The sequence below is a fragment of the Mixophyes fleayi genome, chromosome 4 (genome assembly GCF_038048845.1).
Source record: "Mixophyes fleayi isolate aMixFle1 chromosome 4, aMixFle1.hap1, whole genome shotgun sequence".
Lineage (NCBI taxonomy): Eukaryota > Metazoa > Chordata > Amphibia > Anura > Limnodynastidae > Mixophyes > Mixophyes fleayi.
In genome coordinates this window covers 38,431,632-38,453,954 of record NC_134405.1, presented here as the reverse complement: position 1 = coordinate 38,453,954, position 22,323 = coordinate 38,431,632, and the positions used below count along the sequence as shown (strand labels likewise).

The window sequence follows — 22,323 nt, the reverse complement described above, 5'->3', positions numbered from 1 at the left end:
ACAATAGACAATGTCACAAGACCGAGACCAGCAAAAATAAATGTTGTTCCGATGGGCAAATAAACCTTGTTGCATTGAGAAATATCTAACCTTCCCGTACATTGAATAACCCTTTGTTTAACATTATAGCTGTGGTCTGTGGCTGAGTAAATGCCGTCCTCTAGTCATTTATTAGGTTTAAAGACAGGAAGTTTGCTGTGCACAGGAAAGAATGCCCCTCCCCCCTTTATGGCCACTGCATCATCTTACATATCTGTACTTGTGATCATGAAGTCTTTGTACATAAACTTTAAATTCAATTTAGCAGAAGGTAAAGACAGTATGGATTAAAGCAGGCTCTAACTCCATGTGGAATGTGGGGCCGCGGGAGGAGGTCTGAGTGGCATGTTGGGCCACGTGGGGAAGTCTGAGTGGCATGTGGGGCCACGTGGGGAAGTCTGAGTGGCACGTGGGGCCACATGGGGAAGTCTGAGTGGCATGTGAGGCCACGTGGGTAAGTCTGATTGGCATGTGAGGCCACGTGGGGAAGTCTGAGTGACATGTGGGCCACGTGAGGAAGCCTAAGTGGCATGTGGGGCTACGTGGGGAAGTCTAAGTGGCATGTGGGGACACGTGGGGAAGTCTGAGTGGCATGTAGGGCCACATGAAGAAGTCTAAATGGCATGTGGGGCCACGTGGTGAAAGTCTAAATGGCATGTGGGGCCACATGGGGAAGTCTGAGTGACATGTGGGACCACGTGAGAAGTCTAAGTGACATGTGGGCCACGTGGGGAAGTCTGAGTGGCATGTGGGGCCACGTGGGGAAGTCTGAGTGGCATGTGGGGCCACGTGGGGAAGTCTGAGTGGCATGTGGGGCCACGTGGGGAAGTCTGAGTGGCATGTAGTGTAATTTGGAGCAAGTTAGAGATTGATTTAGGGCTGTTTTCTAACTCTTGAAATTAAGGATAAAGTGTGGCCCTCATGAAGGTTGGCGGGTGGAACATGTGGCCCTTGATGTACATCAGGTTGCCCATCACTGGTCTAGAACAGTGTTTCTCAAACCCGGTCCCCAGGACCCATAACAGTGCATGTGTTACATGTCTCCTTGCTGGAGCACAGGTGTGGTCATTACTGACTGACACATTTTGGAAGATCCCCAGGTGGTATAATTATTTCACTTGTGATCTGGAAAACCTGCACTGTTAGGGGTCCTGAGGCCTGGGTTCAAGAAGCACTGGTCTAGAACATAGCTGCATATGAATCAAGCTTCTCATACTACATGGGACATTATATGACATACAGTAGCTATGTTACGTTAACACATTCTTAATAAACAAATATAAAGCCTTGAAAGTCTCATTGTGTCACTGTTATATCAGACAGCAGCAAACGTGTAATACATGTAAAAAGTATATCCCAATTTTTTCCCTTAACTTGGTAACATAGCGTCTTAAATGTGTCCGCATTTCACTGTATGGGGGCTGTATACCCCTCTCGGCTGACTTTCCTGTCTTTATAAAGATCTCCCATACCTCTAAATATGTCTTTGTATATTTTTCTGTTTGTAGGCAGGCTTCCAGCCAATCCATATGAAGTATGTCAAATCATTATTCCCTAAACAGCGGATGGGGGGCTCTCTGGATCCACATCTGGATAACACAATTTATTGCAGCTGCTGACACAGCCAGCACATATTTTCCCCTCCTTTGGAAACTCTGGTAACTTGTGGTAAAATTCCTAAAATTTGACTTTCTGGGGTGAAAGAGGGGTCACGGACTAATGATTCAGCAGCGAGTCTCCAGAACCCAATCCAGAAGCCCTGTACAGGCCCATGGGAAATTAAACAAGTCCGCTGGCGGGGGTTGGCATTTAGGGCACGTAGGATAGTCCGTCAGTCCAATTACATAACTACGATCTGCTGACAAGGAGGCTCTATGAAAAATGTTAGGAAACATTTCCACATATGTGAAGGCAGGGAGTCATTTGGTTGATCCGAACAATACCTTGAGCAGGCTCTGCACGTTTACGGTGGGATAATATTCTAGCCATGGAATGATTCCAGATTTGGTGGTCATATGTTCAAAGTCATCACATACATTATATTTTTGTAAATTCTGTAGGTTCTAAGGGTAGTCTAAGTAGTCAACTGATTGGGCAAAATTAACTCTAAAACCAGAAATTTGTCCAAAATCTTCGATTCTCATCACTAACGGTCGTCATAAAGTTTTCGCATTAGAGACGTATAAAAGATTGTCATCTGCAAATGCCGAGATTTTTACAGAGTCAGTCCCAATCCAGGTGCAACATGGAGCAATTTTGGAAGCCGTAGCATGGGATCAATAGATAGTTGACGTCTATCTGTTGTCATTTCCAAATTCTCTCCTCATGTCACATTTATTAATAAAGACGTGTCATAAAAATCGTTTCCAAATACCCTAGCATTGAGTATTTCTATAAAACATGACCAAGATACTGCACCACATGCCTTGTGCACATCTGTGGCTTACGAGCATATTGGACGGCTTTGGATCCGTTGATGAAGCTGCAACTGGAGCTATTTCTGTGCCTATTCCTCTGACCGAGTAGGAACCACCCACAAAAACCCAACTGATGCCCTGTTAGTAGTGTTGGATTGATGGTTTTACAGCCTTATGGCCATTATGTTTGATGAGAGAGAGAAAGAGAGAAAGAGAGGGAAAGGGAGAGGGAGAGAAGGAGAGAGGGAGAGGGAGAGAGGGAGGGGGAGAGGGAGAGGGGGAGGGGGAGAGGGAGAGGAAGAAGGGGAGGGGGAGAGCGAGAGAGGGGGAGAGGGAGAAAGAGAGATGGAGAGGGGGAGAGGGAGAAAGAGAGAAAGAGAGGGAAAGGGAGAGGGAGAGAAGGAAAAGGGGAGAGGGAGAGAAGGAGAGAGGGAGATAGAGGGAGAGAGGGAGATAGAGGGAGAGGGGGAGGGGGAGAGTGAGAGGAAGAAGGGGAGGGGGAGAGGGAGAGAGGGGGAGAGGGAGAAAGAGAGATGGAGAGGGGGAGAGGGATAGGGAGAGGGAGAGAGAGAGAGGTTGAGATGGGGATAGGGAGAGAGAGAGATGGAGAAGGGGAGGTGGAGAGGGGGAAACGAGAGAGAGAGAGATGGAGAGGGGGAGGAGGAGAGGGAGAAGGGGAGGTGGGGAGGGGGAAAGGAAGAGAGAGGTAGAGGGGGGAGAGGGATTAGGAGGGGGAAAGGTAGAGTGGGAGAGGGAGAGAGAGAGGGACTGGGAGAGGGAGGGAGAGAGAGAGGGGGAGAGGGAGAGAGAGAGGGACTGGGAGAGGGAGGGAGAGAGAAAGAGGAGGAGAGGGAGAGAGAGAGAGAGAGAGAGGGGGAGGGGGGGAGAGGTAGAGGGAGGAGAAGGAGAGAGAGAGAGAGGGATGGCCAATGTCAATCAATGGTCTGATATATATCCAGTGAAGTGGGGATTAGCATTTGTCATAGTTATTGATAATGTTCTGCAGTTAAGCCACCTAGCCCTGGAGATGCCCTTGTAAGTTGGTTATAGTGTTATTTATTTGTTGAATGGTGACGTCTTTCTGAGATTCCGTGAGCTCGGCCTGTCTTAGAAGCGTTACTATGCGGTTAGGGTTTGGCACGGTAGCTGTATAAAAATCCTTGTAGCCTTCGCCAAAAACTTTAGCAATGTCTTCTGGTTTAGTTAGTGGGACAGGGGTGTTTTCCTCCCTGATTTCCAAGTTGACAACATTTTAAATTATAGCTAGAGACCATTTACTGATCCTCAGGTGGATCTAAACACACCCCGTCCGGTCCAGGTGGGCCGTCATTACCTACAGTCTTATAATGACAGATTCATGTATCGAGGGTAAGAAGCGCAATCTTAGTAATATTTCCTTTTCGTTGGTGGAATTGAAACTGGCGTGGTTGTTATGTGCATACAGATGTATCTAGGTCAGCATAGTTATCAGATGTAAAATGAAGACAATATCAAATATGTAGAAATTAAAATTAAAATAGAATTAAAATAAAATAAAATAAATATGAGATAAAATGAAATAAAATAAAATAAATATTGTGAAGAAACACTACATCAGCTGCTACAGGGAAGAAGCACAGAAGAGGCAATAGGGAAAACTGGTTTAGGTAAGATAACAGATTACATACGTTGCAGCAGTGCTCTGTTCCTTCGCCTGCCAACATGTCCCACATTCAACACAACAAAAACTCCAAAACGAGCTATAACATTGCCTATATAATCCACATAGGTAGTGGACGTACCCTGCAGCGTCTTATATAGTAGATCCACACCCGAATTCATTGGCCCACGAATCTTGAGATCCGTTCCGTGATGATTTGGAGACTCCCGAAATTCGGGTCAGTCTCACGGACTCGCGTCATTTTGGCCCCGCGACAAATATGCTGTTTTGTCGCGGGGTGGGGCCAAAATGACGCATTTGACCGTGCCCCGCCCCCTCCCGCCCTCTAGAAACGCCCCTCTCCCGGATACAACTTGCCAAAAGTAGGCAAGTATGATTTACGCTCAGTATGCTTGCCTTGATGTAGTTCTATTGCATCTAAATTTACATGTTTAATAAAGAGCAATTGGAAAGCTCGGTGATGGAGAATACAGATCTAGAATTGTACTCAATATACAGAGGAACTGTACCCTTGGTCAACCCTGAAATATAGGGACATTTTTAGAGACAAACCTTAACCTGTTACGGAGTCCAGAAATTAGGGACTGCTGGCAGCGACGTTATCAGATACAACAACAGGGGGTAAATGTATTAAGCTGAGAGTTTTCCGGCGGGTTTGAAAAATCAATCAGATTCTAGCTATCATTTTTTTAGTACATTCTACTAAATGATAGCTAGAATCTGATTGGTTGCTATAGGCAACATCTACACTTTTCAAACCTGACGCAAAACTCTCAGCTTGATACATTTACCCCCAGATCTACAATTGTATCCAATGCACAGGAATCATCTCCTCTCGCTGGGCTGTAGGATTCTCTGAAGCTGGAGTTCTACTTTAATGTCACACAGTTCCCACAGCGCTCATCACTTAGACCACAGGATGTGTCAGACTTTAATATAAAACCACATTACTAAACAGACAGTATGTGTTTCTCCTTCTCTATGTTCAGCCCCCGTACACCCCCCCCCCCCCCTCCTTCTATCTACCCTCAAAGGTCTCTGTACTTTCATCTCTCACTTCTATATCTGGCCCCAGAAAGTCACTGAGCGTAGGCTGTCACATAATACATAACCACAAAGAGGATACAACTATTACAGTAAAAACTGAAACTCCAATTCTCACTCTGCGGGAAACACACAATATATTAATAACATCAGCTGATGTTAATTTCCTTTGCAAAGACTCATATAGGTTTCAGCGTATCAACTATCCACATTATCTCACCACGGACACATCCGAATGCTAAGGACTGCAAGCAAAACATTAAAGCCAAGTTAACCCCCCCCTCCTCCGAAAAACAAAAAAAGAAAATGTATATGTTGCAGGGGGGTGAATTAGTTGTAACTTATCTTGAATATTAGATCAGCTATATACCGACAAAATCATTTAGATGTTGTTCATTACACATTGCCATATTTCTGTGAATATACAACATACTAGTACATATACACTAGTACATTTACTAATGCTGTGCATTTCTTTAACTACTGTTTGCAAAGTAAAACTATGCCGGACAGAACAACTGCAAAATAAAAATGTATTTCATTTGTTGCAACAGTTATTAACTAGTACTTTGATATACCTGATATGATCCTACAAGAAGCAGGAAGTGTGAGCAATCATAGAGAGTAAGAATAGTGGATAAATTGATAAGTGGATTAGCCTCCCATCAGAGGTGGTAGAGGCTAATATAGTAGAGCAAGTTAAATATGCTTGGGATAGACATAAGGATATCCTTACAAAGAACTAAGGATCAAATAGGGTTTGAGGTTATCATAGGTTAAAAAATGGGCAGACTAGATGGGCCAAGTGGTTCTTATCAGCCGTAAAATTCTATGTTTCTATGTCATACATACAGGGAATTATATTCAGCATACAGAACTAAATTGTTACTGTACATTTGCCAATACATACGCAGGCGGAGATACAGAACTGATACAGAACAAGAGAAGTGGTACTGTGCAGTAAAGCACACATACAGAACAAGAGAAGTGGTACTGTGCAGTAAAGCACACATACAGAACAAGAGAAGTGGTACTGTGCAGTAGAGCACACATACAGAACAAGAGAAGTGATAGTGTGCAGTAGAACACACATACAGAACCAGAGAAGTGGTACTGTGCAGTAGAACACACATACAGAACAAGAGAAGTGGTACTGTGCAGTAGATCACACATACAGAACAAGAGAAGTGGCACTGTGCAGTATAACACACATACAGAACAAGAGAAGTGGCACTGTGCAGTAGAGCACACATACAGAACAAGAGAAGTGGCACTGTGCAGTAGAGCACACATACAGAACAAGAGAAGTGATACTGTGCAGTAGATCACACATACAGAGCAAGAGAAGTGGTACTGTGCAGTAGAACACACATACAGAACAATAGAAGAGGTACTGTGCAGTAGATCACACATATAGAACAAGAGAAGTGGTACTGTGCAGTAGAGCACACATACAGGACAATAGAAGTGATACTGTGCAGTAGAGCACACATACAGAACAAGAGAAGTGGTACTGTGCAGTAAAGCACACATACAGAACAAGCAAAGTAGTACTGTGCAGCAGAACACACATACAGAACAAGAGAAGTGGTACTGTGCAGTAGAACACACATACAGAACAAGAGAAGTGGTACTGTGCAGTAGAACACACATACAGAACAAGAGAAGTGGTACTGTGCAGTAGAACACACATACAGAACAAGAGAAGTGGCACTGTGCAGTAGAGCACACATACAGAACAAGAGAAGTGGTACTGTGCAGTAGAGCACACATACAGAACAAGAGAAGTGGCACTGTGCAGTAGAGCACACATACAGAACCAGAGAAGTGGTACTGTGCAGTAGAACACACATACAGAACCAGAGAAGTGGTACTGTGCAGTAAAACACACACACAGAACAAGAGAAGTGGTACTGTGCAGTAGAGCACACATACAGAACAAGAGAAGTGGCACTGTGCAGTAAAGCACACATACAGAACAAGAGAAGTGGCACTGTGCAGTAAAGCACACATACAGAACAAGAGAAGTAGTACTGTGCAGTAGAGCACACATACAGAACAAGACAAGTGGTACTGTGCAGTAAAGCACACATACAGAACAAGAGAAGTGGTACTGTGCAGTAGAACACACATACAGAACAAGAGAAGTGGTACTGTGCAGCAGAACACACATACAGAACAAGAGAAGTGGTACTGTGCAGCAGAACACACATACAGAACAAGAGAAGTGGTACTGTGCAGTAGAACACACATACAGAACAAGAGAAGTGGTACTGTGCAGTAGAACACACATACAGAACAAGAGAAGTGGTACTGTGCAGTAGAACACACATACAGAACAAGAGAAGTGGTACTGTGCAGTAGAACACACATACAGAACAAGAGAAGTGGTACTGTGCAGTAGAACACACATACAGAACAAGAGAAGTGGTACTGTGCAGTAGAACACACATACAGAACAAGAGAAGTGGTACTGTGCAGTAGAACACACATACAGAACAAGAGAAGTGGCACTGTGCAGTAGAGCACACATACAGAACAAGAGAAGTGGTACTGTGCAGTAGAGCACACATACAGAACAAGAGAAGTGGCACTGTGCAGTAGAGCACACATACAGAACCAGAGAAGTGGTACTGTGCAGTAGAACACACATACAGAACCAGAGAAGTGGTACTGTGCAGTAAAACACACACACAGAACAAGAGAAGTGGTACTGTGCAGTAGAGCACACATACAGAACAAGAGAAGTGGCACTGTGCAGTAAAGCACACATACAGAACAAGAGAAGTGGCACTGTGCAGTAAAGCACACATACAGAACCAGAGAAGTGGTACTGTGCAGTAAAACACACACACAGAACAAGAGAACTGGTACTGTGCAGTAAAACACACACACAGAACAAGAGAAGTGGTACTGTGCAGTAGAGCACACATACAGAACAAGAGAAGTGGTACTGTGCAGTAGAACACACATACAGAACAAGAGAAGTGGTACTGTGCAGTAGAACACACACACAGAACAAGAGAACTGGTACTGTGCAGTAGAACACACATACAGAACAAGAGAAGTGGTACTGTGCAGTAGAACACACATACAGAACAAGAGAAGTGGCACTGTGCAGTAGAGCACACATACAGAACAAGAGAAGTGGTACTGTGCAGTAGAGCACACATACAGAACAAGAGAAGTGGCACTGTGCAGTAGAGCACACATACAGAACCAGAGAAGTGGTACTGTGCAGTAGAACACACATACAGAACCAGAGAAGTGGTACTGTGCAGTAAAACACACACACAGAACAAGAGAAGTGGTACTGTGCAGTAGAGCACACATACAGAACAAGAGAAGTGGCACTGTGCAGTAAAGCACACATACAGAACAAGAGAAGTGGCACTGTGCAGTAAAGCACACATACAGAACCAGAGAAGTGGTACTGTGCAGTAAAACACACACACAGAACAAGAGAACTGGTACTGTGCAGTAAAACACACACACAGAACAAGAGAAGTGGTACTGTGCAGTAGAGCACACATACAGAACAAGAGAAGTGGCACTGTGCAGTACAGCACACATACAGAACCAGAGAAGTGGTACTGTGCAGTAAAACACACACACAGAACAAGAGAACTGGTACTGTGCAGTAAAACACACACACAGAACAAGAGAAGTGGTACTGTGCAGTAGAGCACACATACAGAATAAGACAGAAATACAATTACAAGTGACTGGTTTCTCACCTTTAGAATACCCAACACTGATCATCAGAATGAGGAGTCCTCCAGCCAGAGTCCTGATCCAGCCACTGTCAGACATCCCACCCTGTATCAGAGACAGGACAAGAGGGGGTGGGAGACAGCAATTATGATAATGCCTAAAATTACTAGTGATATTATTATTACGTGAATGCTGAATAAGACCAAGAATACAGCAGAAATTACTACCACCAACATATCCTGTTTAATGTATCATCCACATAGTTCTCCATCACCCGCAGCCTGAATACACTGCAGCCTAGAAGGATGTGATTACATATAATGGTTGGCAGCAGTGGGTGCACTGGTCTGCTGGTGCCAGCGCTGGTGTATAATGCAGTAATATTACATACAGTAAATGTGGCCACAAACTCACAAGAAAACATCAGATTTTTTCTGTTTGAGCAAAAGAAATGTGTCTGTGTGTTATTGTTGTGACCAGAGAACATTGGGGATCACAGACCAGTTTCCTCTCTTCCTATCTTGCACAATGCTGCCTGGTGGAGGACAGCAGCCTGCAGTCATGGCACAGCTCTGGGTGCAATAAACTACAACTCCCATCAGCCATCACATGGGAGCACTTCAACTCCCATCAGCCATCACATGGGAGCACTACAACTCCCATCAGCCATCACATGGGAGCACTACAACTCCCATCAGCCATTACATGGATATACTACAACTCCCATCAGCCATTACATGGGAGCGCTACAACTCCCATCAGCCATTACATGGGAGCACTACAACTCTCATCAGCCATTACATGGGAGCACTACAACTCCCATCAGCCATTACATGGAAGCACTACAACTCCCATCAGCCATTACATGGGAGCACTACAACTCCCATCAGCCATTACATGGGAGCACTACAACTCCCATCAGCCATTACATGGGAGCACTACAACTCCCATCAGCCATTACATTTAAGCACTACAACTCCCAGCAGCCATTACATGGGAGCACTACAACTCCCATCAGCCATTACATTTAAGCACTGCAACTCCCAGCAGCCATTACATGGGAGCACTACAACTCCCATCAGCCATTACATGGGAGCACTACAACTCCCATCAACCATTACATGGGAGCACTACAACTCCCAGCAACCATTACATGGATATACTACAACTCCCATCAGCCATTACATGGATACACTACAACTCCCCTCAGCCATTACATGGGAGCACTACAACTCCCATCAGCCATTACATGGGAGCACTACAACTCCCATCAACCATTACATGTGAGCACTACAACTCCCATCAACCATTACATGGGAGCACTACAACTCCCAGCAACCATTACATGGATATACTACAACTCCCATCAGCCATTACATGTAAGCACTACAACTCCCATCACATTGACGCACTACAACTCCCATCAGCCATTACACTGACCAGCTTGGTGGGACCCTGAGTATTAGTCTCCCTACCGATGTAGGCACCAATTCCCCAGAATCTGCGAGTGTCTCCTGATGGAGTGGTGGCAGAATCAGTCCTAGAGGTACACTGTCCGATCTGCTTCAAGAAGCTCCTGCTTCAAGTACTCCTTCTTACTGGCCCTGAGAGGATACGGTTACTCTCAATCAGTCCAACTACGTGCTCAAGATTCTACAACAACACCCACTCTCCCCCAGACATCTCCTTTTTGTCCCTTCTCACAAGACACCCAATCCTGGCCCCCTCTATGGGTCAACCCCCCGCTCATTGTCCTCTTGTGACAGGTGGTGTGAAGAGTTTGGGTGCTAACAGGAGTGGAGGTAGAGCATGACATCAGTGGTCTCTCCCACCTGCTATGATGGTGCCAATCAGACTGTGCTGAAGAGTTGCTGAAACAATAGTTTGCAAACAGGGAGAGTCCACCTCCTGATATTAGATAAGGTCCTGACCCTCCTGTTTTTAACCCCCTCCAGTCTTTTTTGATGTCACAGGGTCCACAGCTTCATGTGAGCTGCCCCCCCCCCCCTCCCTCTCCAGACACCACGACAATAAAGGATCTGGCCACCGGACGGCATTTAATAACAAAGTGGACCACGGTTGTTCAATTGGCCCACAGATGACAGACCGGGTTGGCACGATATTCCCAAAAAAAGGCCCGGGTCTGTCACACATTGTATAACTCCCCCTATTACACCATGTAACCATTGTATAACTCCCCCATGCAACCTCTGTATAACTCTGTATAACTCCCCCTATTACACCATGTAACCATTGTATAACTCCCCCTATTACAACATGTAACCGTTGTATAACTCTCCCTATTACACCATGTATCCTCTGTATAACTCCCCCTATTACACCATGTAACCATAGTATAACTCCCCATATTACACCATGTAACCTCTGTATAACTCCTCCTATTACACCATGTAACCTCTGTATAACTCCCCCTATTACACCATGTAACCATTGTCTAACTCCCCCTATTACACCATGTAACCACTGTATAACTCTCTGTATTACACAATGTATCCTCTGTATAATTCCCCCTATTACACCATGTAACCATAGTATAACTCCCCCTATTACACCATGTAACCATAGTATAACTCCCCTATTACACCATGTAACCTTTGTATAACTCCCCCTATTACACCGTGTAACCTCTGTATAACTCCCCTATTACACCATGTAACCTCTGTATAACTCCCCCTATTACACCATGTATCCTCTGTATAACTCTCCCTATTACACCATGTAACCTCTGTATAACTCCCCCTATTACACCATGTAATCCTCGCCCAAGCAGCTACACACAGGACTGTATCGCTCTCACCTGTAATTGGGGACAGCACAGTGTGCATCCTCCTGAGGGCACGCCGGCTGCAGACTGTCTCTTTCTGCCTTCCGCTGCTTTCTCCCTCTCTCTCTCTCTCTCTCTCTCTCTCTCTATAGTACTGTCACTTCCTCTTTCCTTTTCCGTTTTCACACTCACTCACTCTCAGTGTCTCTATGTGTTTCTTCTCTCTCTGTCACTCCCCCCCCCCCCCGTCTCCACCCCAGGCTGTCACCCCCACACACTGTCTCACTCTCTCTGTGTATTCCCTCTCAGTATGTCTCTCTGTCTCTCCCTGTGCCCTCTCTTTCTCTCTCTCTCTCTCTTCCCTCTCTCTCTCTTCCCTCTCTCTCTCTCTTTCTGTCTCCCACTGTGCCCTCTCTGTCTTTCTTAAGTCCTCTCTCTCTCTGTCTCTGTCTCTCCCTGAACCCTGTCTCTCCCTGCACCCTCTCTCTGTCTTCCCCCTGTGCTCTCTCTCTCTCTCTCTCTCTCTCTTTGCCTCTCCCTCTCCCTGTGCCCTCTCTGTCTCTATCTCTCCCTGTGCCCTCTCTGTCTTTCTTGTGTCCTCTCTCTCTGTCACTGTTTCCTGCCTCCTCCCCAGGCTGTCACCTAGACACACTCTCTTCATGTCCTGGTACCCTCTCAGTATGTCTCTCTGTCTCTCCCTGTGCCCTCTCTCTGCGCTCTCTATCTCTCTCTCTCTCCCTGTGCACTCTCTCCCTGCACCCTCTCTCTCACTGCGCCCTCTCTCTCTCCCTACACCCTCTCTCTGTCTCTCTCAGTGGCCTCTCTCTCTCCCCGTGCCCTCTCTCCCTGCGCCCTCTCTCTCTCCCTGCGCCCTCTCTCTGTCTCTCTCAGTGCCCTCTCTCTCTCCCTGTGCCCTCTCTCCCTGCACCCTCTCTCTCTCTCTCCCTGCACCCTCTCTCTGTCTCTCTCAGTGCCCTCTCTCTCTCAGTGCCCTCTCTCTCCCTGTGCCCTCTCTCTCTGTCTCTCGTAGTGCCCTCTTTCTCTCCCTGCGCCCTGTCTCTCTCCCTGAAACCCTCTCTCTGTCTCTCTCAGTGCCCTCTCTCTCTCCCTGTGCTCTCTCTCACTGCACCCTCTCTCTCTCTCCCTGCACCCTCTCTCTGTCTCTCTCAGTGCCCTCTCTCTCCCTGCGCCCTCTCTCTCTCCCTGCGCCCTCTCTCTGTCTCTCTCAGTGCCCTCTCTCTCTCAGTGCCCTCTCTCTCCCTGTGCCCTCTCTCTCTGTCTCTCGTAGTGCCCTCTCTCTCCCTGCGCCCTCTCTCTCTCCCTGAAACCCTCTCTCTGTCTCTCTCAGTGCCCTCTCTCTCTCCCTGTGCTCTCTCTCACTGCACCCTCTCTCTCTCTCTCCCTGCACCCTCTCTCTGTCTCTCTCAGTGCCCTCTCTCTCTCAGTGCCCTCTCTCTCCCTGTGCCCTCTCTCCCTCCCTGTGCCCTCTCTTTCTGTCTCTCGCAGTGCCCTCTCTCTCTCCCTGCACCCTCTCTCTCTCTCCCTGAACCCTCTCTCTGTCTCTCTCAGTGCCCTCTCTCTCTCAGTGCCCTCTCTCTCCCCGTGCCCTCTCTCTCTCCCTGTGCCCTCTCTCTCTGTCTCTCGCAGTGCCCTCTCTCTCTCCCTGTGCCCTCTCTCTCTGTCTCTCTCAGTGCCCTCTCTCTCTCCCTGTGCCCTCTCTCCCTGCACCCTCTCTCTCTCTCTCCCTGCACCCTCTCTCTGTCTCTCTCAGTGCCCTCTCTCTCTCAGTGCCCTCTCTCTCCCTGTGCCCTCTCTCTCTGTCTCTCGTAGTGCCCTCTTTCTCTCCCTGCGCCCTGTCTCTCTCCCTGAAACCCTCTCTCTGTCTCTCTCAGTGCCCTCTCTCTCTCCCTGTGCTCTCTCTCACTGCACCCTCTCTCTCTCTCTCCCTGCACCCTCTCTCTGTCTCTCTCAGTGCCCTCTCTCTCTCAGTGCCCTCTCTCTCCCTGCGCCCTTTCTCTCTCCCTGCGCCCTCTCTCTGTCTCTCTCAGTGCCCTCTCTCTCTCAGTGCCCTCTCTCTCTCTGTGCCCTCTCTCTCTGTCTCTCGTAGTGCCCTCTCTCTCCCTGCGCCCTCTCTCTCTCCCTGAAACCCTCTCTCTGTCTCTCTCAGTGCCCTCTCTCTCTCCCTGTGCTCTCTCTCACTGCACCCTCTCTCTCTCTCTCTCTCTCTCCCTGCACCCTCTCTCTGTCTCTCTCAGTGCCCTCTCTCTCTCAGTGCCCTCTCTCTCCCTGTGCCCTCTCTCCCTCCCTGTGCCCTCTCTTTCTGTCTCTCGCAGTGCCCTCTCTCTCCCCCTGCACCCTCTCTCTCTCTCCCTGAACCCTCTCTCTGTCTCTCTCAGTGCCCTCTCTCTCTCAGTGCCCTCTCTCTCCCCGTGCCCTCTCTCTCCCTGTGCCCTCTCTCTCTGTCTCTCGCAGTGCCCTCTCTCTCTCCCTGCGCCCTCTCTCTCTCCCTGCACCCTTTCTCTGTCTCTCTCAGTGTCCCCTCTCTCTCAGTGCCCTCTCTCTCCCTGTGCCCTCTCTCTCTCCCTGTGCCCTCTCTCTCTGTCTCTCGCAGTGCCCTCTCTCTCCCTGCGCCCTCTCTCTCTCCCTGCACCCTCTCTCTGTCTCTCTCAGTGCTCTCTCTCTCACTGCCCTCTCTCTCCCTGCGCCCTCTCTCTCTCCCTGCGCCCTCTCTCTGTCTCTCTCAGTGCCCTCTCTCTCTCCCTGTGCCCTCTCTCCCTGCACCCTCTCTCTCTCTCTCCCTGCACCCTCTCGCTGTCTCTCTCAGTGCCTTCTCTCTCTCAGTGCCCTCTCTCTCCCTGTGCCCTCTCTCTCTCCCTGTGCCCTCTCTCTCCTGTCTCTCGCAGTGCCCTCTCTCTCTCCCTGCGCCCTCTCTCTCTCCCTGCACCCTCTCTCTGTCTCTCTCAGTGGCCTCTCTCTCTCCCCGTGCCCTCTCTCCCTGCGCCCTCTCTCTCTCCCTGCGCCCTCTCTCTGTCTCTCTCAGTGCCCTCTCTCTCTCCCTGTGCCCTCTCTCCCTGCACCCTCTCTCTCTCTCTCCCTGCACCCTCTCTCTGTCTCTCTCAGTGCCCTCTCTCTCGTAGTGCCCTCTTTCTCTCCCTGCGCCCTCTCTCTCTCCCTGAAACCCTCTCTCTGTCTCTCTCAGTGCCCTCTCTCTCTCCCTGTGCTCTCTCTCACTGCACCCTCTCTCTCTCTCTCTCCCTGCACCCTCTCTCTGTCTCTCTCAGTGCCCTCTCTCTCTCAGTGCCCTCTCTCTCCCTGCGCCCTCTCTCTCTCCCTGCGCCCTCTCTCTGTCTCTCTCAGTGCCCTCTCTCTCTCAGTGCCCTCTCTCTCCCTGTGCCCTCTCTCTCTGTCTCTCGTAGTGCCCTCTCTCTCCCTGCGCCCTCTCTCTCTCCCTGAAACCCTCTCTCTGTCTCTCTCAGTGCCCTCTCTCTCTCCCTGTGCTCTCTCTCACTGCACCCTCTCTCTCTCTCTCTCTCTCTCTCTCTCTCTCCCTGCACCCTCTCTCTGTCTCAGTGCCCTCTCTCTCTCAGTGCCCTCTCTCTCCCTGTGCCCTCTCTCCCTCCCTGTGCCCTCTCTTTCTGTCTCTCGCAGTGCCCTCTCTCTCTCCCTGCACCCTCTCTCTCTCTCCCTGAACCCTCTCTCTGTCTCTCTCAGTGCCCTCTCTCTCTCAGTGCCCTCTCTCTCCCCGTGCCCTCTCTCTCTCCCTGTGCCCTCTCTCTCTGTCTCTCGTAGTGCCCTCTTTCTCTCCCTGCGCCCTCTCTCTCTCCCTGAAACCCTCTCTCTGTCTCTCTCAGTGCCCTCTCTCTCTCCCTGTGCTCTCTCTCACTGCACCCTCTCTCTCTCTCTCTCCCTGCACCCTCTCTCTGTCTCTCTCAGTGCCCTCTCTCTCTCAGTGCCCTCTCTCTCCCTGCGCCCTCTCTCTCTCCCTGCGCCCTCTCTCTGTCTCTCTCAGTGCTCTCTCTCTCTCAGTGCCCTCTCTCTCTCCCTGTGCCCTCTCTCTGTATCTCGCAGTGCCCTCTCTCTCTCCCTGCGCCCTCTCTCTCTCTCCCTGCATCCTCTCTCTGTCTCTCGCAGTGCCCTCTCTCTCTCTCCCTGTGCCCTCTCTCTCTATCACCCCCCTGCCTCCTCCCCTGGCTGTCACCCACACACTCTCTCTCTGCGTCCAGGTTGCTGTCACTTCTTTCCACTTACCACTATATCCCTCTCTGATTCTACCAGCCAACCACTTTATCTTGTGCTGCCACTCTGCCAACTGTGACTTACCACCCCTGTGTGCAGCTTATCTCTGGCTGCCTCTCCCTCTGTAATACCAGGCAGAGCATTGGGGTGTTAGGTGATACAGGGGACTGCACTGAGTTGATAACTATTAATGCACATGTGTCAGTTAAACCTACCTGATATGTGCCTACTATATATCAGTATATGAAGTATATATAGTAATATTAAGGTCTGCAGTCAGTGTTTACGGGCATCCATGCAGTACTAATTCTCTTGTATTTCTAGCCTGGATGTACATATGTAATAAGTAACTTAATACTTATCAATTGGCTGTGAGTAATGGTGGAAATCCCGCCCCCACCACAGATCTAACCAATTGTAAAGCGCTTCAGAATAAGCTGGCGTTATATAAATATTTCAGGAGATGAGTGCGCTGATCTTATCGGGTGGGGGGAGATAACGCAATTCACGGAAAATCGCATTATTGAGGCCCCCCATCCCACACTATGATGTGGGCAGGAAATCGGGAGAAATGTCTGCTTTCCCAGGAGTCTGGGAGACCTACCCGGAATTTGAGAGTCCCCCAGACATACCGTGATCTTATGGGAAGCAGTGACCCCTTCCTCAGTGATTATGTTACTGAGTCTGACGATTCACCTGGGTATTTCACATATCTTCAGATTACCACTTTCCCTTTAGTTTTATACCTAACAAGATAACTATTATCATCTATGATATAGATAGTGCCAATTTATAATCGGAGAACAGAGCAATTTACAATCTAATTCCCATATCACAGACACACAAACACTATGAAAATTTAGTCAAAAGCCAATTAACCTATCAGAATATCTTTGGACCGTGGGAGGAGAGCGGAGCACTAGGGGGAAACCCGGGAGGTGAACATATAAACTCTGTGCAGAGGGCATCCTGGTTGGAATGGAACTCGAACTCTAGAGTTGCGTAATGGCAATGCTAACCACTGTACCACCGTACCACTGTACCACCGTACCACTGTACCACCGTACCACTGTACCACCGTACCACTATACCACCGATGGTTATAACCACTTCCACCAATATTAAGCCTCATTGATAAAACCTCACTGCACGCAGCAGTGTCATTCATTTAAACCACTGTTGCTTCTCTACATGAAAGGAAGGAGCTTTGTCTGCAGTGACTGTCTACAGCCAGGATGAGAACACTGACCATCCTATGAGAGAGGAGGAAAAGCAAGTTTTGTGGGGAGAGTTGTAGACATTTGCGCACAGGAGTCTGGAATAATTATTATTATTATTATTATTACCATTTATTTATATAGCGCCACTAATTCCGTAGCGCTGTACAGAGAACTCATTCACATCAGTCCCTGCCCCATTGGAGCTTACAGTATAAATTCCCTAACACACACAAACACGTCAATTTGATAGCAGCCAATTAACCTACCAGTATGTTTTTGGAGTGTGGGAGGAAACCGGAGCACCTGGAGGAAACCAACGCAAACATGGGGAGAACATACAAACTCCACGAGGATAAGGCCATGGTCGGGAATTGAACTCAAGACCCCAGTGCTGTGAGGCAGAAGTGCTAACCACTGAGCCACCGTGCTGCCCAATGGGCACAGGCTGTGTATGAAGGATCTTATAACGGGCAGAAGTTTTATATTGCGGACAGTAGTCTGGTGGGCAAGCTGGACACACACAGTTTAATGTGGGCACGGGGTCATTATGCTGTATTCAAGCTATATATGATGGATTGGGATTGTGTGGGCATTAAGCCATTATGCTAGGCACCCACTGTATATGTTAGGCATGGGATTGTATTGACATGGGGCACTTATTTGGGGCACAAGCTGTATATGTTGTTCATAGGACTGTGTTGGAATGTAGCCATTATGCTGGGTGAAGGCTGTATATGTTGGGCAAGAGACTGTGTGGCCCTGGGGCCGTTATCCTAGGGACAGGTTATATATGATGAGCATTGGGCCATTATTCTGGGTGCAGGTTGTATATGATGGGTATCAGACTATGTTGGTCATTAGGCTATTGTGCTATAACATCTCTGTATGTAGTGGGCATGGGTCTATCACACATAATTATAAGAGAATCCTTCTAGGTGCCCCACAAATGACACTAAACGTCTGCCTTCTTCCAATCAACAAATGCCACCACACTTGAATTGCATCAACCCTGGTTCAATGGTAAAAGTTCCGCAGCGATGCTGTAATATTAATTAGTAGGAGCATAGTCTGTGACTCAACAGCTCTCTGACCTACGCGTTTCAACCGCTCCACTGTCTTTTCCAATGATCCAATCAGTTGTAACGCGTAGGAGAAAGGTGTTAAGTCACAGATTATATATGCTCTTACTAATTAATATTACAACGTCGTTGAGGAACTATCTAGAGAAAACATATATGTCTATAACCAAATTAAACAATTGTTCTGTGCTAATAAGTAACAAGTGATAGTAATAACATCATATAGAGGAGTAGGAGAAGGGGGAGACTCCTATATGTATTTATTTCTTTTATAACGTTTATTTATATTGTGCCACCATAATAAACAGCACATTACAGAGAATTATCTAATCATCACACACCGGTCCTTGCTCCATTGGAGCTTACAATCCCACATGCTCTACCACACAAATTGGCACACAACCTAAGAGACTGTCTGATTTTACTTTAAGTTTGACATTCACAAGCAAATTTGTTTGGACAATTTGGTAACTATTGACCCCATTCTGACACATCACAATGGGATTGATCGGTATTGATCTGGAACATGCGTCGGTGTATGAATGGGGTTGTAGGTTGAAGTGGCGAAATCCAGAATCATACAGATACTTAGCGATGTATCTGAAACGAAAAATCTGTAACTTTAGCCACATTGCTCACAGACCTGATCATTCAGCGATTGGCCAGACAATTGGATGGCACTTTGTGTGGTCTGCTTTAGGACACATGGCTGTCATATCTCTCTGTTATTCGGATAACAAAGGTGTAGGCTCACCGACTGCAACAAGTAAACCAAAACCAATGATCCGGCAGCATAAGTAGGATTCAGAAAGGCAATGATTATGCAGCATAGGTAGTGATCAGGAAGACAATAATTATGCAGCATATGTAGTGATCAGGAAGACAATGATTATGCAGCATAGGTAGTGATCAGGAAGACAGTGATTAGGCAGCATAGGTAGTGATCAGGAAGACAATGATCAGGCAGCATAGGTAGTGATCAGGAAGACAGTGATTATACAGCATAGGTAGTGATCAGGAAGACAATGATTAGGCAGCATAGGTAGTGATCAGGAAGACAATGATTAGGCAGCATAGGTAGTGATCAGGAACACAATGATTAGGCAGCATAGGTAGTGATCAGAAAGACAATGATTATGCAGCATAGGTAGTGATCAGGAAGACAATGATTATGCAGCATAGGTAGTGATCAGGAAGACAATGATTAGGCAGCATAGGTAGTGGTCAGGAAAACAGTGATTAGGCAGCATAGGTAGTGATCAGGAAGATAATGATTAGGCAGCATAGGTAGTAATCAGGAAGACAATGATCCGGCAGCATAGGTAGTGATCAGGAAGACAATGATTATGCAGCATAGGTAGTGATCAGGAAGACAATGATTAGGCAGCATAGGTAGTGGTCAGGAAAACAGTGATTAGGCAGCATAGGTAGTGATCAGGAAGATAATGATTAGGCAGCATAGGTAGTAATCAGGAAGACAATGATCCGGCAGCATAGGTAGTGATAAGGAAAACAGTGATTAGGCAGCATAGGTAGTGATCAGGAAGACAATGATTCATCAGCATAAGTAGGGTTCAGGAAGACAATGATTATGCAGCATAGGTAGTGATCAGGAAGACAATGATTAGGCAGCATAGGTAGTGATCAGGAAGACAATGATCCGGCAGCATAGGTAGTGATCAGGAAGACAATGATTAGGCAGCATAGGTAGAGATCAGGAAGACAATGATCCGGCAGTATAGGTAGTGATCAGGAAGACAGTGATTAGGCAGCATAGGTAGTGATCAGGAAGACAATGATTAGGCAGCATAGGTAGTGATCAGGAAGACAATGATTAGGCAGCATAGGTAGTGATCAGGAAGACAATGATTAAGCAGCATATGTAGTGATCAGGAAGACAATGATCCGGCAGCATAGGAAGTAATCAGGAAGACAATGATTATGCAGCATAGGTAGTGATCAGGAAGACAATGATTAGGCAGCATAGGTAGTGATCAGGAAGACAATGATTAGCAGCATAGGTAGTGATCAGGAAGACAGTGATTAGGCAGCATTGTTAGGAACCCCAACAATCTGCACCACAATACCCGGAGTCTACTCTGAAGTCTGGTGTTCGCTGGAGCCCCTAGTGGTGGGGACAGACTTGGCTGCAGACAACAAAGGGTCGTGAATTGCGTGCTGACTGTGGAGAACCCAGGCGAGTGAAGTGAGGGTCCAGCAGAAGTCCAATAGGAGACAGGCAAGACAGCAGAGTCGATATCCAGGCAGAAGATCAGGGGTCACAGGCAAACAATCGTAAATAGTCAGGCAGAAGATCAGGGGTCACAAACAATAATCGTAGTCAATGTCCAGGCAGAGGGTCAAAAGGTCACAGGCAATCAAACGGAGTCAGGAAACAGGCAAAGGTCGGCAGTAGTAAATAAATCCAAAGTCACCAGAGCAAATAACAGGAGCAGGCTAAGCACAGCAAGCTGGAACTATAACCGGCAGGGAAGGATTGCCCTTCCCTGCCTTAAATACTAACCCTGGCCAATGAGAGGAAGGCAGCCCCGGGGAGCATAATTAGCCAGCTGGCTTTCTTCTTATTTGCGCATGCGCCCGGCTGTCCTGCATGCCGGGGCGCAGCGCAGGAGTCTGAATGCATCCTGACCGTTGCCTTGGCAACGGCCGGGACGACCCGGAAGTGACGTCCCGGTCGTCATGACGACGGCCGGGACATGAGGACGGAGAGTCGCGGCGGTGCTCGGAGCCGCCGCGGCTCGTGACAGTACCCCCCCCTTGAGGAGGGGTCAAGGAACCCCGACAACCTGGTTTTCCGGGAAATTTTTTAAAGAATTCTGTGAGTAACCTATCTGAATGTAGGTTTCTTTGCGGTACCCATGACCGTTCCTCGGGACCGTACCCCTTCCAATCGACTAAGTAGTGAACTTGGCCTTGGACCTTTTTTGAATCCAGGATTTTTTCCACTATGAATTCTTGATGTCCATCCACCGAGACTGGTTGAGGTTTGGATTTTTTGGCAGGTCGGGCAGGCTTCAATAAGGAGCAGTGAAATGTACTGGGGATCTTTAAGGATTCCGGAAGTTTTAGTTTGAAGGCCACTGGATTAATTTGCTTTAGGATGGTAAATGGACCAATAAATTTGGGTCCTAATTTCTTACATGGCTGACGGAGTCTTATATTCCGAGTAGAGAGCCACACAGAATCCCCAACCTTGAATGAACAAGCGGAACGATGTAAATCAGCAAAAACCTTGGACCTAAAGGAAGCCTGAAGTAACGACTGATGCACAGACTTCCATATCTTCCTAAGGCGGATGGCCGTGGCTCTGGTTTCAAGTGGTTTATCAGTGGATAGTGAGGATAAAGAGTTGGCTCTGGGATGGTACCCCAGGTTACAATAAAAAGGAGAATACTGTGAAAACGTGTGGCATGTGTTGTTGTACGCAAATTCGGCCCATGGAAGGAGGTCAGCCCAATTATCATGGTGTTTAGAAATATATAGTCGAAGGTATTGCTCTAAGGATTGATTCACCCTTACGGTTTGTCCGTTTGATTTGCAGGTGATAGGCTGATGACAAACTGAGGCTGATGCCTAGGAGTGAGCAAAAGGCTTTCCAGAAGACTGCAATGAATTGTGAGCCCCGGTCTGACACAATATCTTCTGGTAGTCCATGGTGACAGAATATATATTTGATGAACAAGGTGGCCAAAGAATGAGCGAAAGGTATCTTGGTTAAAGGAATAAAATGGGCCATTTTGCTGAACCGGTCTACGGTTACCCATATGGTGTTACACCCAGAGGATAAAGGTAAGTCCACGATGAAGTCCATGGATACATGGGTCCAAGGCCTGACCGGCACAGGTAACGGCAGTAATGGCCCAGAAGGGGAATTTCGGGAAACCTTGTTCTTGGAGCACAGGTCACAGGATAAAATATACTCTTTTACAGCTCTAGATAATGATGGCCACCAGACCGTACGAGATACAATTTCAATGGTTTTAGCAATACCGGGATGTCCAGAAATCTTGTTATCATGACACTGGGAAAGGACTGATCCCCGGAGGTGCACTGGCACGAATAGTTTCCCCTCTGGGGTTTCGGAAGGTGCCTGTGGTTGACATTGCTG

The 22,323-nt window shown here is 47.6% G+C and overlaps 1 protein-coding gene across 4 annotated transcripts in view; it reads right to left on the bottom strand.

The window, feature by feature from the left end:
• The window catches only part of IL27RA (interleukin 27 receptor subunit alpha), a 58,494-nt gene extending 46,602 nt beyond the window's left edge, over window positions 1-11,892 (bottom strand). For 2 of the 4 annotated variants that reach the window (XM_075206593.1, XM_075206596.1), the window contains exons 1-2: window positions 11,693-11,891; window positions 8,898-8,979 (exon numbers count right to left, since the gene is read on the bottom strand). In XM_075206593.1, coding sequence (XP_075062694.1) covers window positions 8,898-8,973 — 76 coding nt within the window. In that variant the 5' untranslated portion in view covers window positions 8,974-8,979; window positions 11,693-11,891. Of the gene's footprint in view, window positions 1-8,897; window positions 8,980-10,314; window positions 10,762-11,692 lie in introns of those variants that run through there. The other 2 variants (XM_075206594.1, XM_075206595.1) reach the window with 2 other exon arrangements.
• Between the last annotated feature and the right edge of the window lie 10,431 nt (window positions 11,893-22,323).